A 12,421-nucleotide genomic window follows, 5' to 3' on the forward strand; every position below is an offset into this window, starting at 1 on the left:
GGCACTGTGTCTCCATTCACACGTGGAGCTGCAGTTCAGTTCTGCCCTCTCTCCTCATTGGCTCACTTACTTTGACAGCAGCTGGAGCCAATGGTGCTGCGTTGTTTATTTCTCACCCAGTGAAGAGGGAGAGTCCTGGGCAGCTGAGACTCTCCTGCAACATCGCTGGATCGAAGTGGGCTCAGACAAGTATTGGGGGGCTGAGGGGGGTTGCTGCAGACAGAAGGCTTTTTATCTTAATGCATAGAATGCATTAAAATAAAAAACCTTCTGACTTCTTCTTACAACAACTTTAATACAGAGATTAATTTGTCCATAAGAATGGTAGCTGGCAACTCTGAAACTTTAGTATAAATTCTTTATTGGTTACACAAATGCGGATACAAAATCCAAAGTGCTAACATGTTTCGGCTTACAAAGCCTTCTCCAGCATGCTATAAGGAAGGCTTTGTGAGCAGAAACACATTAGCACTTTGGATTATGTATCCACATTTGTGTAACCAATAAAAATTTTATACTAAGAAGTTTCTGAGTTGCCAGCTACCATTGTTATGAATGTATGCTGTGGAGAGTGAACGAGCTGGCCAGAGCACCAGTCTCTCCTGTCTTCACACTGTTAACATAGCAGTTGAGCTTGGGTAAGATTTTTTTGCAGAGATTAATTTGTGTTTTTGTTTTTTGTATTTGTCTTTTAGTTCAGCTTTAATTTATAAAATAGTTTAATGGTCTGAATTTATAGCATACAGTCAAATTATTTCTGATTGGTTGCTATGGGTTACTGCACTTGGTGTTTAAATGATTACACTGTTTATTAAATAAGGCCTGAAGTGTAAAGCTCATCATACATCCTCCTTCAGATTTACCAAAAACTATGTAGTGCAAGGGCCTGCCTGACTGGATTCAAATTGATTGGATAAATTAGGTCATTCTTGATGAGTCTGTAAAATAAAACAAAAATTGCCCTGGACTTGCATTGGTTAATCATTATGAGACCAGCAATGTATATACAGTGCCTTGCAAAAGTATTCACCCCCTTGGCATTTTTCATGTTTTGTTGCCTCACAACCTGGAATTAACATGGATTGTTTGAGGATTTGCATCATTTAATTTACAGAACATGCCCACAACTTTAAAGATGATTCTTCTTTTTTCTTTTTTTTTTTTTTTATTGTGAAGCAAACAACAAATATTACAAAATAACAGAAAAGTTCAATGTGTATAATTATTCACCCCCCTTTGTAGAGCCACCTTTTGCGGCTGTCACAACTCCAAGTCGCTTTGAATACATCTCTTGTCAGCTTGCCACATCTTACCACTGAGTTTTTTGCCCATTCCTCGTTGCAAAACTGCTCCAGCTCCTTCAAGTTGGATGGTTTGCGCTTGTGAAAATCTATCTTTAAGTCTGACCACAGATTTTCTATTGGATTGGGGTCTGGGCTTTGACCAGGCCATTCCAACACATTTTCATGTTTCCCCGTAAACCACTAAAGTGTTGCTTTAGCAGTGTGTTTGGGGTCATTGTCCTGCTGAAAGGCGAACCTCCATCCTAACCTCAAATCTTTTTATATTTAGATTTTATATTTATGTATACAATTTTTTTCTAATTTTACTTCACCAACTTAGACTATTGTGTTCTGATCCATCACATATAATTCAGATTAAAAAAAAATAACTAAAGCCTGTAATGTAACAAAATAGGTAAAAAGATATATAATATATATATATAAAATATAATATAATATAATTATTAACAATGTGTCACATTAACCCAACTTGCATTGCAATGTGCTCCATTATTTTATATCTTTCTACTCCTGCAGGTTCCTTAGAAGTCGTTTTCATCAGAATGTGTCGTGCCTTTGATTCACAAAACAACACAGTATATTTTGATGGCAAATATGCAGGCATAGAAGTCTTCAAGTCACTTGGCAAGTATTTCATAATACGCAATGATATATGTCCCATGTCATGTTTGCCAGTGGGCCTTTCTGCTTTGTGTTAGGTGTCCAAGGTAGTATGGAGCATGCAACAATTTCACAATATAACAAGTAAAAAAAAAGGACTGCGGTCACACATTTTAAAATATTTTTGGTATTGATAAAACTTAGGGTCATATAAACTCATTTTATTTTAATAAATTTTATGTTTATACTGATATTGTAGCAGTCACTATTACTGGTTATCCTGAGCCTGCATGCTGTGAGGTTATCTCAGTGTAGTTCATCCCCAAGTGCTGGACTTTTTGGAAATATTTGGTTGTAAAGCCACTTTTTTTTTTTTTTTCTTACTATAGCTCCCTGTGTTCCCTAACATGATGTTCCCCGGTGTATGTGATTTATAAAAAAATATGCTGCCTAATACCTTATTTCAGAGCGTTGCTCTGACAGCTGCTGACGTCAGTCGGAAGGAGAGGAGACCGGCCGCAGTCACGTGAGTGTCAAGCGGCGCTCTGAAATACGGTATTAGGCAGTATATTTTTCTGGCGAATGACAGAGGAGAGCTGCAGATGACAAAGGGAAGGAAACTGACCACGGTGTCAAAGATCAGCAGCCATGATAAACGGTGGTCAGTTTAGAGGGGGCAGGATCAGCCAGCTACATTATCTCACAAAAGTGAGTACACCCCTCACGTTTTTGTAAATGTTTTATTATATATCTTCATGTGACAACACTGAAGAAATTGCACTTTGCTACAATGTAAAGTAGTGAGTGTACAGCTTGTATAACAGCGTAAAATGTGCTGTCCCCTCAAAATAATGCAACACACAGCCATTAATCCATCTCTAAACCGCTGGCAACAAAAGTTAGTACACCCCTATGTGAAAATATCCAAATTGGGTCCAAAGTGTCAATATTTTGTGTTACCACCATTATTTTACAGCACTGCCTTAACCCTCTTGGGCTTGGAGTTCACCAGAGCTTCACAGGTTGCCACTGGAGTCCTCTTCCACTCCTCCATGACAACCTCACGGAGCAGGTGGATGTTAGAGACCTCCACCTTCCATTTGAGGGTGCCCCACAGATGCTCAATAGGGTTTAGGTCTGGAGACATGCTTGGTCAGTCCGTCACCTTTACCCTGAGCTTCTTTAGCAAGGCAGTGGTCGTCTTGGAGGTGTGTTTGGGGTCATTATCATGTTGGAATGCTGCCCTTCATCTCCGAAGGGAGGGGATCATGCTCTGCTTCAGTATGTCACAGTACATGTTGGCATTCATAGTTCCTTCAATGAACTGTATCTCCCCAGTGCCGGCAGCACTCATGCAGCCCCAGACCATGACACTCCCACCACCATGCTTGACTGTAGGCAAAACACACTTGTCTTTGTACTCCTCACCTGGTTGCCGCCACACACGCTTGACACCATCTGAACCAAATAAGCTTGTCTTGGTCTCATCAGACCACAGAACATGGTTCCAGTAGTCCATGTTCTTAGTCTGCTTGTCTTCAGCAAACTGTTTGTGGACTTTCTTGTGCATCATCTTTAGAAGGGACTTCCTTCTGGGAGGACAGCCATGCAGACCAATTTGATCCAGTGTGCTGCGTATGGTCTGAGCACTGACCCCCCCCCCCCCCAACCTCTGCAGCAATGCTGACAACACTCACATGTCTATCACCCAAAAACAACCTCTGGATATGACGCTGAGCTTTGCACTCCACTTCTTTGGTCGACCATGGTGAGACTTGTTTTGAGTGGAACCTGTCCTGTTAACCACTTCAGCCCCGGAAGAATTTACTCCCTTCCTGATCAGAGCACTTTTTGCGATTCGGCACTGCGTTGCTTTAACTGACAATTGCGCAGCTGTGCGACGTGGCTCCCAAACAAAATTGACGTCCTTTTTTTCCCCCTACAAATAGAGCTTTCTTTTGGTGATATTTGATTACCTCTGCGGTTTTTATTTTTTGTGCTATAAACCCAAAAATAGCGACAATTTTGACATTAGGTGGTGCTGTAGGGGTTAAGTGTGTCCTAAGGAGTGATTCTAACTGTGAAGGGGGAGGGGCTGTGTGTGACACGTCACTGATCAGCGCTCCCGATGATGGGGAGAGCTGATCAGTGACAGTGTCACTAGGCAGGATGGGGAGATGCTTGTTTACATTAGCGTCTCCCTGTTCTTCCTCGCCGTGAGATGATCGCGGGTATGCCCGTGGACATAGAGTGCCATGAGGTGCCATGTTGAACTTCCAGTGATCGGTATGAGAGTGAGAGCGATGACCCCAAATTTAACACACCTGCTCCCCATTCACACCTGAGACCTAGTAACACGAACGAGTCGCATGGGGGGATGGCTAGTTGGGCCCAATTTGGACATTTTCACTAAGGGGAGTACTCAATTTTGTTGCCAGCAGTTTAGACATTAATGGCTGTCTATTGAGTTATTTTAAGGGGACAGCACATACACTGTTATACATGCTGTACACTCACTACTTTACATTGTAGCAAAGTGTAATTTCTTCAGTGTTGTCACATGAACAGATAATACAATATTTACAAAAATGTGGTGTGGTGTACTCACTTTTGTGAGATACTGTATTTTAGGTGATGGGGCCAAATTACACTGCACAGGCGCTGTGCTGTATAACATGTTTTAAAGGAACAGGATCCATGTTTTATTTATCTTTTATGGGTTACAAACTCTTTAAGACAGGTAAGGGTAAAAATAAGGGTGTTGATAAGCAAACTATATAAAGTCATATCTTTATTACAAACTGTTAAAAATAGACGTATCACATCATAAGGGCATCATATAGCCCAGAATGTATAAAGACAAAATAAAATATAATAGTCAGTGGAAATCACCTACACGTTGCGCGGTCAGGGCCGCTTCTTCAGGGCTTTAGTCTCAACATCTGACTTGACTACCTAGTATCAACAAACATATATGATAAATACAAAATACAAGCAAATAGAAAAAAACATGTTTGTATACATATTCATCGGAAACCTCCTATCCCATGGAAGAGGGGAAAATGGGGGGGGCAAATAAAATAAACAGAACCTCACATTGCCATCACATCTGTTTTGGGCTATGGGGAGACACGTGTACAGGAACCTACACTGCCATTAAGTTGGAGATAGAATGAACAGAGTTAGATAGTGAAAGCAACATTCTCAACAAAGAGTAACAGACAGGCCCATCGCATCTATCCAAATAGACCATATTGCAGCAAACGTATGTAGAACATGTAGAGCATTGCGAGAGGTACACATGTTTCTTAAACTAAATATATTCACTTTGGATTTCCACTCATCTACTGATGGATTTGTAAAGCAATTCGTTTTTGTGCGATGAAAAGAGATCTTAAAACTGCAACAATTTACTTTGAGTCCAATATATTGGAATCAACCTATCCCAGGATTAGGGAAATACCATATAAATCATTTTAAGCACGCATATGTAAATGGTAATCACGCCACACATGTGAGGTATCGTCGCAAAACATTGGAGTGAGAGCAATAATTCTAGTGCCAGACGCCCTCTGTACTCTAAACTGGTAACCTGTAAAAATATTTAAATGGTCACCTATGGAGAATTTTAAGTACAGTAGTTTGGCGCCATTCTACGGCATACACAATTTTTTAAAGCATGACGTGTTAGGTATCTATTTACTCAGAACCTCATCTTTTACATTTTTATTAAAAAATTGGGCATTCTATTGTGTTTGTGTGCAATAAAATTCATTAAAGTGTATTTTTTTCCCCCCCAAAAAAATTGCATTTGACAAACCGCAGCGCAAATTCTGTGCGACATAAAAACATTGTTAAATAAATGTTATTCAGTAGGACCTCTGCTAAAAAAAAATATATAGAATGTTTGGGGGTAATTTTTTAGCAAAGAAATGTTATTGCCCGGTACAGAGGTAGTTGGAGTCCAAAAAGAAAAAGGATTTTATCAACTCACAAGATTCCTAAGAGAATCAACAGATCTTTTGTGCACTTAAAAAAAAAAAAAAAAAAAAGATATAATAATGGCTTTAATTAACAATTTTTAACAGATCAAAAGTGAGCAAGTAAGAGAAGTCTACTATAAGGGTTTACATATACTAAAACTTTTCACAGCCTAATTTAAAAGTGTAACCCTGTTTGGTATATTGCTTTTTGTTCATGTGGCTTTGTGTTTATTATCGCGTCTCTTTTTTAGGTTGTGAAGATTTCATGAGCTTCGTATTCGAGTTTGGTAAAAGCTTGTGTTCTCTGCATTTGACGGAGGATGAGATCGCTCTGTTTTCTGCCTTTGTGCTCATGTCAGGAGGTGAGGATGTTAATAAAAGTGCACAGAAAATAGACCGGAATAGGGCTAAATTGGCAAAAAAAGGATAACCTCTTTTGTGAGCTCCCAGCCCTCTCTTTTTTCCTCCCCTCTCTTCTGTTTTGAAATGGGCAGTGCATTGTGGTCATGTACACTTCAAGGGAGGGGGTGGCTATGTTCCTACATACGTACATTGGGACCATGGAAATTGAACATAGCCACCCTGTAATGGGAAATTGGATCACAGCAGACAAAAAATAGATTTTGGAGATTTGGAGGAGATTGAGAGCAATAGAAGGGACTTTTATGAGTTAAAAAATACATGAATAGAATACTTTTTTTTTTTTTTTTTTAAGCTTTGCATAGAAACTAGTCGGCTTCCAGGCTTTTTTGTCAAAGCCTAATTGAACGAGCCGAAGTTAGAATCTGACTACCACGCACAGCTGCACCAGATTTTGCTCTCTACAGTTTTAGTAAATCAGCCCCCTCTGTGTCTGTGCCATGATGCTTTAACCGATTGCCACCCGCCCACCATCAAATGGAGGGGCCGTGTGGCTCTCAATCATATAACGTCGTCCTAGAACGGTCGCTCTTGTGCGCCCATGGAGGCTTGCAGCGCGGCGATCGTGGCCTCGCCATGTTGCTAGGGCATGGCGTGACCCTGATCTCTGTAAAGAGCCGCGGTTCTTTAACCATGTGATCGGCTGTGTCCAATCACAACCAGTCATATGCAAACACGGAGATGCTGTTAATCGGCTCTCATCACCTCACAGTGACAGTGTGTGGCAAGGAGAGCCAATCAGCAGCATCTCCCCCAGGGGACATAAAGACGTAATTGGGGCACTGATCATCCAGTGCCCTGATTACAATAATGTGCCAGCAATCGGTACCCATCAGTGATGCCAGTTAGGGCTGGCTACCAGTGATGCCATCATTGCTGCCAATCAGTGCCCACCAGTGCCACCTATCAGTGCTCATCAGTGAAGGAGAATTACTGATTTAGAAAATTTACTGACCGAAACTAATAAACTTTTATTTATTTCAAAATTTTCAAAAAAAATATATTTTTCTTTTAGTAAACAAAGCTCTTTGTGTGAAGAAAATTATAAAAATATCACATGGTTACAGTGTTGCATGAACGCGCAGTTGTCACTTCAAAGTGCGACAGCGCTGAAAGCTCAAAATTGGCCTGGGCAGGAAGGGGGTGAATGTGCCCTGTCGGCAAGTGGTTAATATTGGTCATCTTGGTAAGCCATGCAGCATCTGTGTCTACCCAGCTCCTTGCTGATGTGAAGTTGCTGTACAGAACCATTTGCTTTTTAACTTGTGCATATATGTACAATATAGTGGTTCAGAAATAATACTGGGATCATCTTCTGTTCATTTTAGATGCAAATGATAATTGGCACAGTTCATTGCATTGAGATAGTGGATTACTAGCCTCTATTGGGCTTATGCAATATAAGGAGCATCAAGAGGTAATTGATTTCTGTATTTACAAGCTGCCATTAGCAAACATATATGCTCACCTCTGTGCTCATCCATGCACCGAGGCCTGGAGCTAGCTGTCAACCAGGGAGCTGGGTGGATCCAGACAATATGGTCGGGATTCTTCCAGAGCCTGGAGTGGCCGATAGCCTGGGTTATAGGAGAGCAGAAATATGTGCACCCCTGTGACTTACAAGAGAAGTATGTGTTTGTTACTTGACTAACATATTTTTGTCCTTGTCACTGCCACATGGCTGAGGGCTGAGCAGTGGTATATTTTAGTCCATACTCTATGCCAAATAATAATTTTTTTATGATGCCACTTTTTTTAAGATCGATCATGGCTACAGGAGAAACTGAAGATTGAGAAACTCCAGCAGAAAATCCAGCTCACACTGCAGCATGTTCTTCAAAAGAACCATCGTGATGATGGAATTCTAACCAAGGTAAGGCCACATCCTTCAGCAGGCTTATTCAGTAAACCTAACAACTGACCAGAATTCACATTACTCAAATCAGACTGGGACGAGAGCGGGTATTGTAATCGCTGCACTTTGGTCCCCTGAAATATTATTTTTTATTGAATAAGCTCAAAAGGTAAAGTGGAACTAAACTTTCCTATCCTTTACAGCCCAGGAAGCTGCCTTGTTAGGTTAGTTATGACACCAGCTATTTGATGGCTTGACAGTTCAGTTTAGTTCACAAGCAACGGTTATTAATTCACGTCATGCCTTAAATGTAACTGTTTTGGGAAACCGTTAATTTGATGGGTTATTTCCACTTTCAGGGCCAGTTCACACCACATGCAATGCAGTACTTTTGATGCAGAAAAAAAAAAAAAACACATGGAAAGGAGATTATATGGGTTCCGATGGCATAGTTCACACCAGCACAATGCATGCCAGTGTGTTTCAGTTCCAGAAAGACAAGTACCACATGCTGCTTTTTTCTTGCACAAAACTGTACTGGAATGTAGTAAAAAGCATCAATAATGCATTAAAAATGCACCTGACCCCAGTACAGTGAAAAAAAAGAAACGCCCCTAGAATGCATCTGGAAATGCATCAAAAGTGCACCAGGACACATCAAAAATGCGCTAAAAACTCACATGCAGAGACGCATCTTGAGCATGTTTTTTGTGGCGTCAATGGGCACTCAAGAGCTCATTTGTGGAGCAAGTATGTAGGGGTTTGCTTGCACCCCTGTGTTGGTCTCTGAAAAGCAACCTGTGGTAGAATGCTTTTTTGGGGTCAGCACAGGAGGAGATGCTAACAGACATTCAGGAGGTGATACTGTTGCCTTTTTTGGACAGTTGAACATGTTTTCCAAATAGGAATACCACACGAGTCATGTTGAGCGACAGTGTGCAACAGGGGAATCCTTTTTACATAGCGGGGGATGGTTGTCACCGGTACAGGATAGCGAAGATGGGGAAAAAAAAATTGTTTCAAATGTCTGACTTTGGAACCTTAGTTGTTCCTAAACTGTTTTCACGGGAATCCCCAGAAGTCTACCATACTATATAAAGGAGATACACTGTGCTCTTGTAGTGATTTCTTATGAGGCAGATGAACTTTAGTGTATTCAGAGTTCACATGTATGGGTTGTGTTTGTTTTTTTTTTTTTATTTAATTTTTTTTTTTTACTTGTTTTATTGATGCATACATATTAATATATGTATAAAAAAACAAATAAATCCATCTTGACAATCAAAGCATGTGTAAGAACGATACATTTTCAAAGAAATTTAAAGGCTTGTGGCAGCATGCATTTTGACAATATTTACCTTTTTGTTCACGTGCATGTTTACTACATGCATCCATAAGCCCTTGTACACACAGTCGGACATTCCGACGGAAAACGTAAGATCGGACCGTGTTGTCGGATAATCCGACCGTGTGTGGGCTCCATCGGACTGTTTCCGTCCCGAATATCTGACCGACAAAGTTTTAGAGGTGGGCTATAAAATTTGCCGAAAACATGATCCGATCGGACTTTGTCCGATTGTAGAGAATTCCGATCGGACAAAGTGCCACGCATGCTCAGATCAAATTGCAAGACCAAAGCTATTGGCTACTAGCCTGAACGTAGTCCCGTCGTAACGAAATAGCGTCATCACTTTACGAACGATCGGATATTGCGAAAACTTTGTCCGACCGTGTGTATGCAACACCAGTTTCAGACTAAACCTGTCGGACAAAATCCGACGGATTTTGTTGTCGGAATGTCCGACCGTGTGTACAAGGGCTAATAGATATATATGTGGCTTTAGAGATGTCACAGAACTCATTTGCCTAAAGTATCTGAGTAGATTTTGTGTGCATATTTAAGTCCAAGCGTGTCTGAAATATTGCTACAGATGGCCAAGGTTGTGGAATGGAGAGCCAGCAATTCCCACTCCATTGCAGCATGATTTGGCTCTGCTAAAAGCTTAGAAGAGACTTTTGGTAAACCAGCACCTTAGACAAACTTTTTAAAGAAAATTTTTCAAGCTAGGAATATGGTGTATTTCATTAATATATCATGGCACTACTATATTTAACCTTGCTTACCTAGTTGGTTGCTGACATGAGCTAGCACCGCTGCAAGTAAATTGTTGGGACACCTGACATGCATAATTATTCTTGATTATTAACTCACAAAATACCTAAGAGAACATAATGCAGTCTCTAAAGCATCATTAGAAACAAGTCAGAAATATATTCTAATCTCAAATTACTGAGCTGGGATGCACAAATCCAACTCCATAAAGGCATAGAGGTTGATTTACTAAAACTGGAGAGTGCTAAATCTGGTGAAATTGTGCATGGTAGCCAATCGGCTTCTAACTTCAGCTTGTTCAATTAAGCTTTGACCAAAAAAAAAAAAAAAAACTGGAAGCTGATTGGTTTTTATGCAGAGCTGCACCAGATTTTGCGCACTCTAGTTTTAGTAAATCAACCCCATAGTGTCATGAGGTAGTTGTGGAGTGGCTTGCACAGAGACCTGACCTCAGGCCAACTAAACATCATTATGATGAATTGGAATGGCCACTGTGAGTCAATCCCGGACATCGCAAATGCTATTTTAGCTAAATAGTCACAACGTTCCATGCAAAGAGTGGAGGCTGTCATAGGCACAAAGAAGGGGCCAACTCTATATAACAATGGCCATGGTTTTGGAAAAGGATGTACAGCAACCAATGACCATACACTAGAAGCTGAGAGGGTCTGAAGTCTATAAACAGCCATATAGAGTAGCAGCTCCCATATGGCTATTGTGACAGATTTCCATTTAATAGAGTTGATCAGTTTGGCAGGTTCTCCATATAACCAGGCCATTAGTATATCCGCATTGGCTAGTTCTATATAGCAGTGTTTCTCCAGTCCGGAAGGCGCCCCAACAGATCATGTTTTTGGGCTATCCATTATTTTGCACAGGTGATTTGATCAGTTTCACTGCCTTTGTAATTACCACAGCTGTTTCATCTGAAGGAAATCCTGAAAACATGACCTGTTAGGTTTCCTTGAGGACTGGAGTTGAGAAACACTGCTATATAGGGTCATATGTAGCTACTTGAACAGTCACTGGAACTATCCATGTTTGTGTCTCTGTATTGTTTGTGATTTTTACTTTATAATGCAAGTCCTTGTTTCTTTTCAGTTAATATGCAAAGTCTCCACGCTACGTGCGTTGTGTAGTCGTCACACGGAGAAACTCATGGCGTTTAAAGCAATATATCCAGACATTGTGAGACACCACTTCCCTCCCCTCTACAAGGAACTCTTTACCTCTGAATATGAGCCAGCCATGCAACTGGAGGGATAGAACAGCCCACTTACTGTTCATACCTGGAACAAGCGACCGCTTCATAAGAATCCAGCCGTGCACACACGTGTGCATTTATACATTGGATAGAGGAACCAAGACACTTTACGCAAACCTGGGTGCAGGAGGAGAGTGGTGACATGCACAGACATTTGTCCTTGACCTCTCACCCCCCCAGGGTTATTGTTTACAAGAGGTAAAGGAGAGAATTTTAAGGACCAACTGCAGAGCAGGCTGGTGAGAAAAAAAACCACACCTGCATTTTAACCATGAGACTTCTAATGTCTCTAGCAATACAAGCAAAATAATATTTATATATAAATATATATGTATTACAGGGTATGTGGGCATGAACCTTTATATGGCTACAGAGATATTGTTTAAAGCGTAGGGCCCAGCTGTAGACTTATTCTGGTCTGTTTCCGTGTGGCACTTTTTTTTTTTTTTTTTTTTTGTTTGCACCTTTTTATTAATTCCTACTGCTTTTTTCCATTTGTTTAGTGAAATGTGTTTTATGTTTGTTTTTTTTTAATGTATTTTCATGTACACATCAGGAATTTGCGACTTAGTGTAAAAGCAATAGATTATTAAGAGGGTGTTGGGGTAGTTGCTGCTGCTGTTTTTGTGAGAGTCGGGTGGGGGGGGGGGGGGGATGCTTGTCCAGGTAGTTGCTTTACCGTTCCCATAAATCTGGTACTGAATGGGGTTGAAATAACTCCTGCGTCAATGAGAACGGAGAGCAGTCGTACTTGTTTGGAGGCATACAAGAGTAATTGATGTTTGGCGTACTGCAGCGGAATAGACAAAGCACATTCGCCATTGTCCTCTTTGTCACATTGTGTCACCAGGTGTCTTCCTGCATCATACTCCTCTTCTTTTT

General features: G+C 40.7%; 1 protein-coding gene across 2 annotated transcripts in view; it reads left to right on the forward strand.

The window, feature by feature from the left end:
- Positions 1–12,177, forward strand: part of LOC143963138 (nuclear receptor ROR-alpha) — a 676,682-nt gene extending 664,505 nt beyond the window's left edge. For both annotated transcript variants that reach the window (XM_077472703.1, XM_077472704.1), the window contains 4 exons: positions 1,821–1,928; positions 6,139–6,249; positions 8,068–8,180; positions 11,377–12,177. In XM_077472703.1, coding sequence (XP_077328829.1) covers positions 1,821–1,928; positions 6,139–6,249; positions 8,068–8,180; positions 11,377–11,541 — 497 coding nt within the window. In that variant the 3' untranslated portion in view covers positions 11,542–12,177. The remainder of the gene's footprint in view (positions 1–1,820; positions 1,929–6,138; positions 6,250–8,067; positions 8,181–11,376) is intronic.
- The last annotated feature ends 244 nt before the right edge of the window (positions 12,178–12,421 follow it).

The sequence above is a fragment of the Lithobates pipiens genome, unplaced genomic scaffold (genome assembly GCF_037356315.1).
Source record: "Lithobates pipiens isolate NorthernLeopardFrog02 unplaced genomic scaffold, aLitPip1_a1.2 Scaffold_8, whole genome shotgun sequence".
NCBI lineage: Eukaryota > Metazoa > Chordata > Amphibia > Anura > Ranidae > Lithobates > Lithobates pipiens.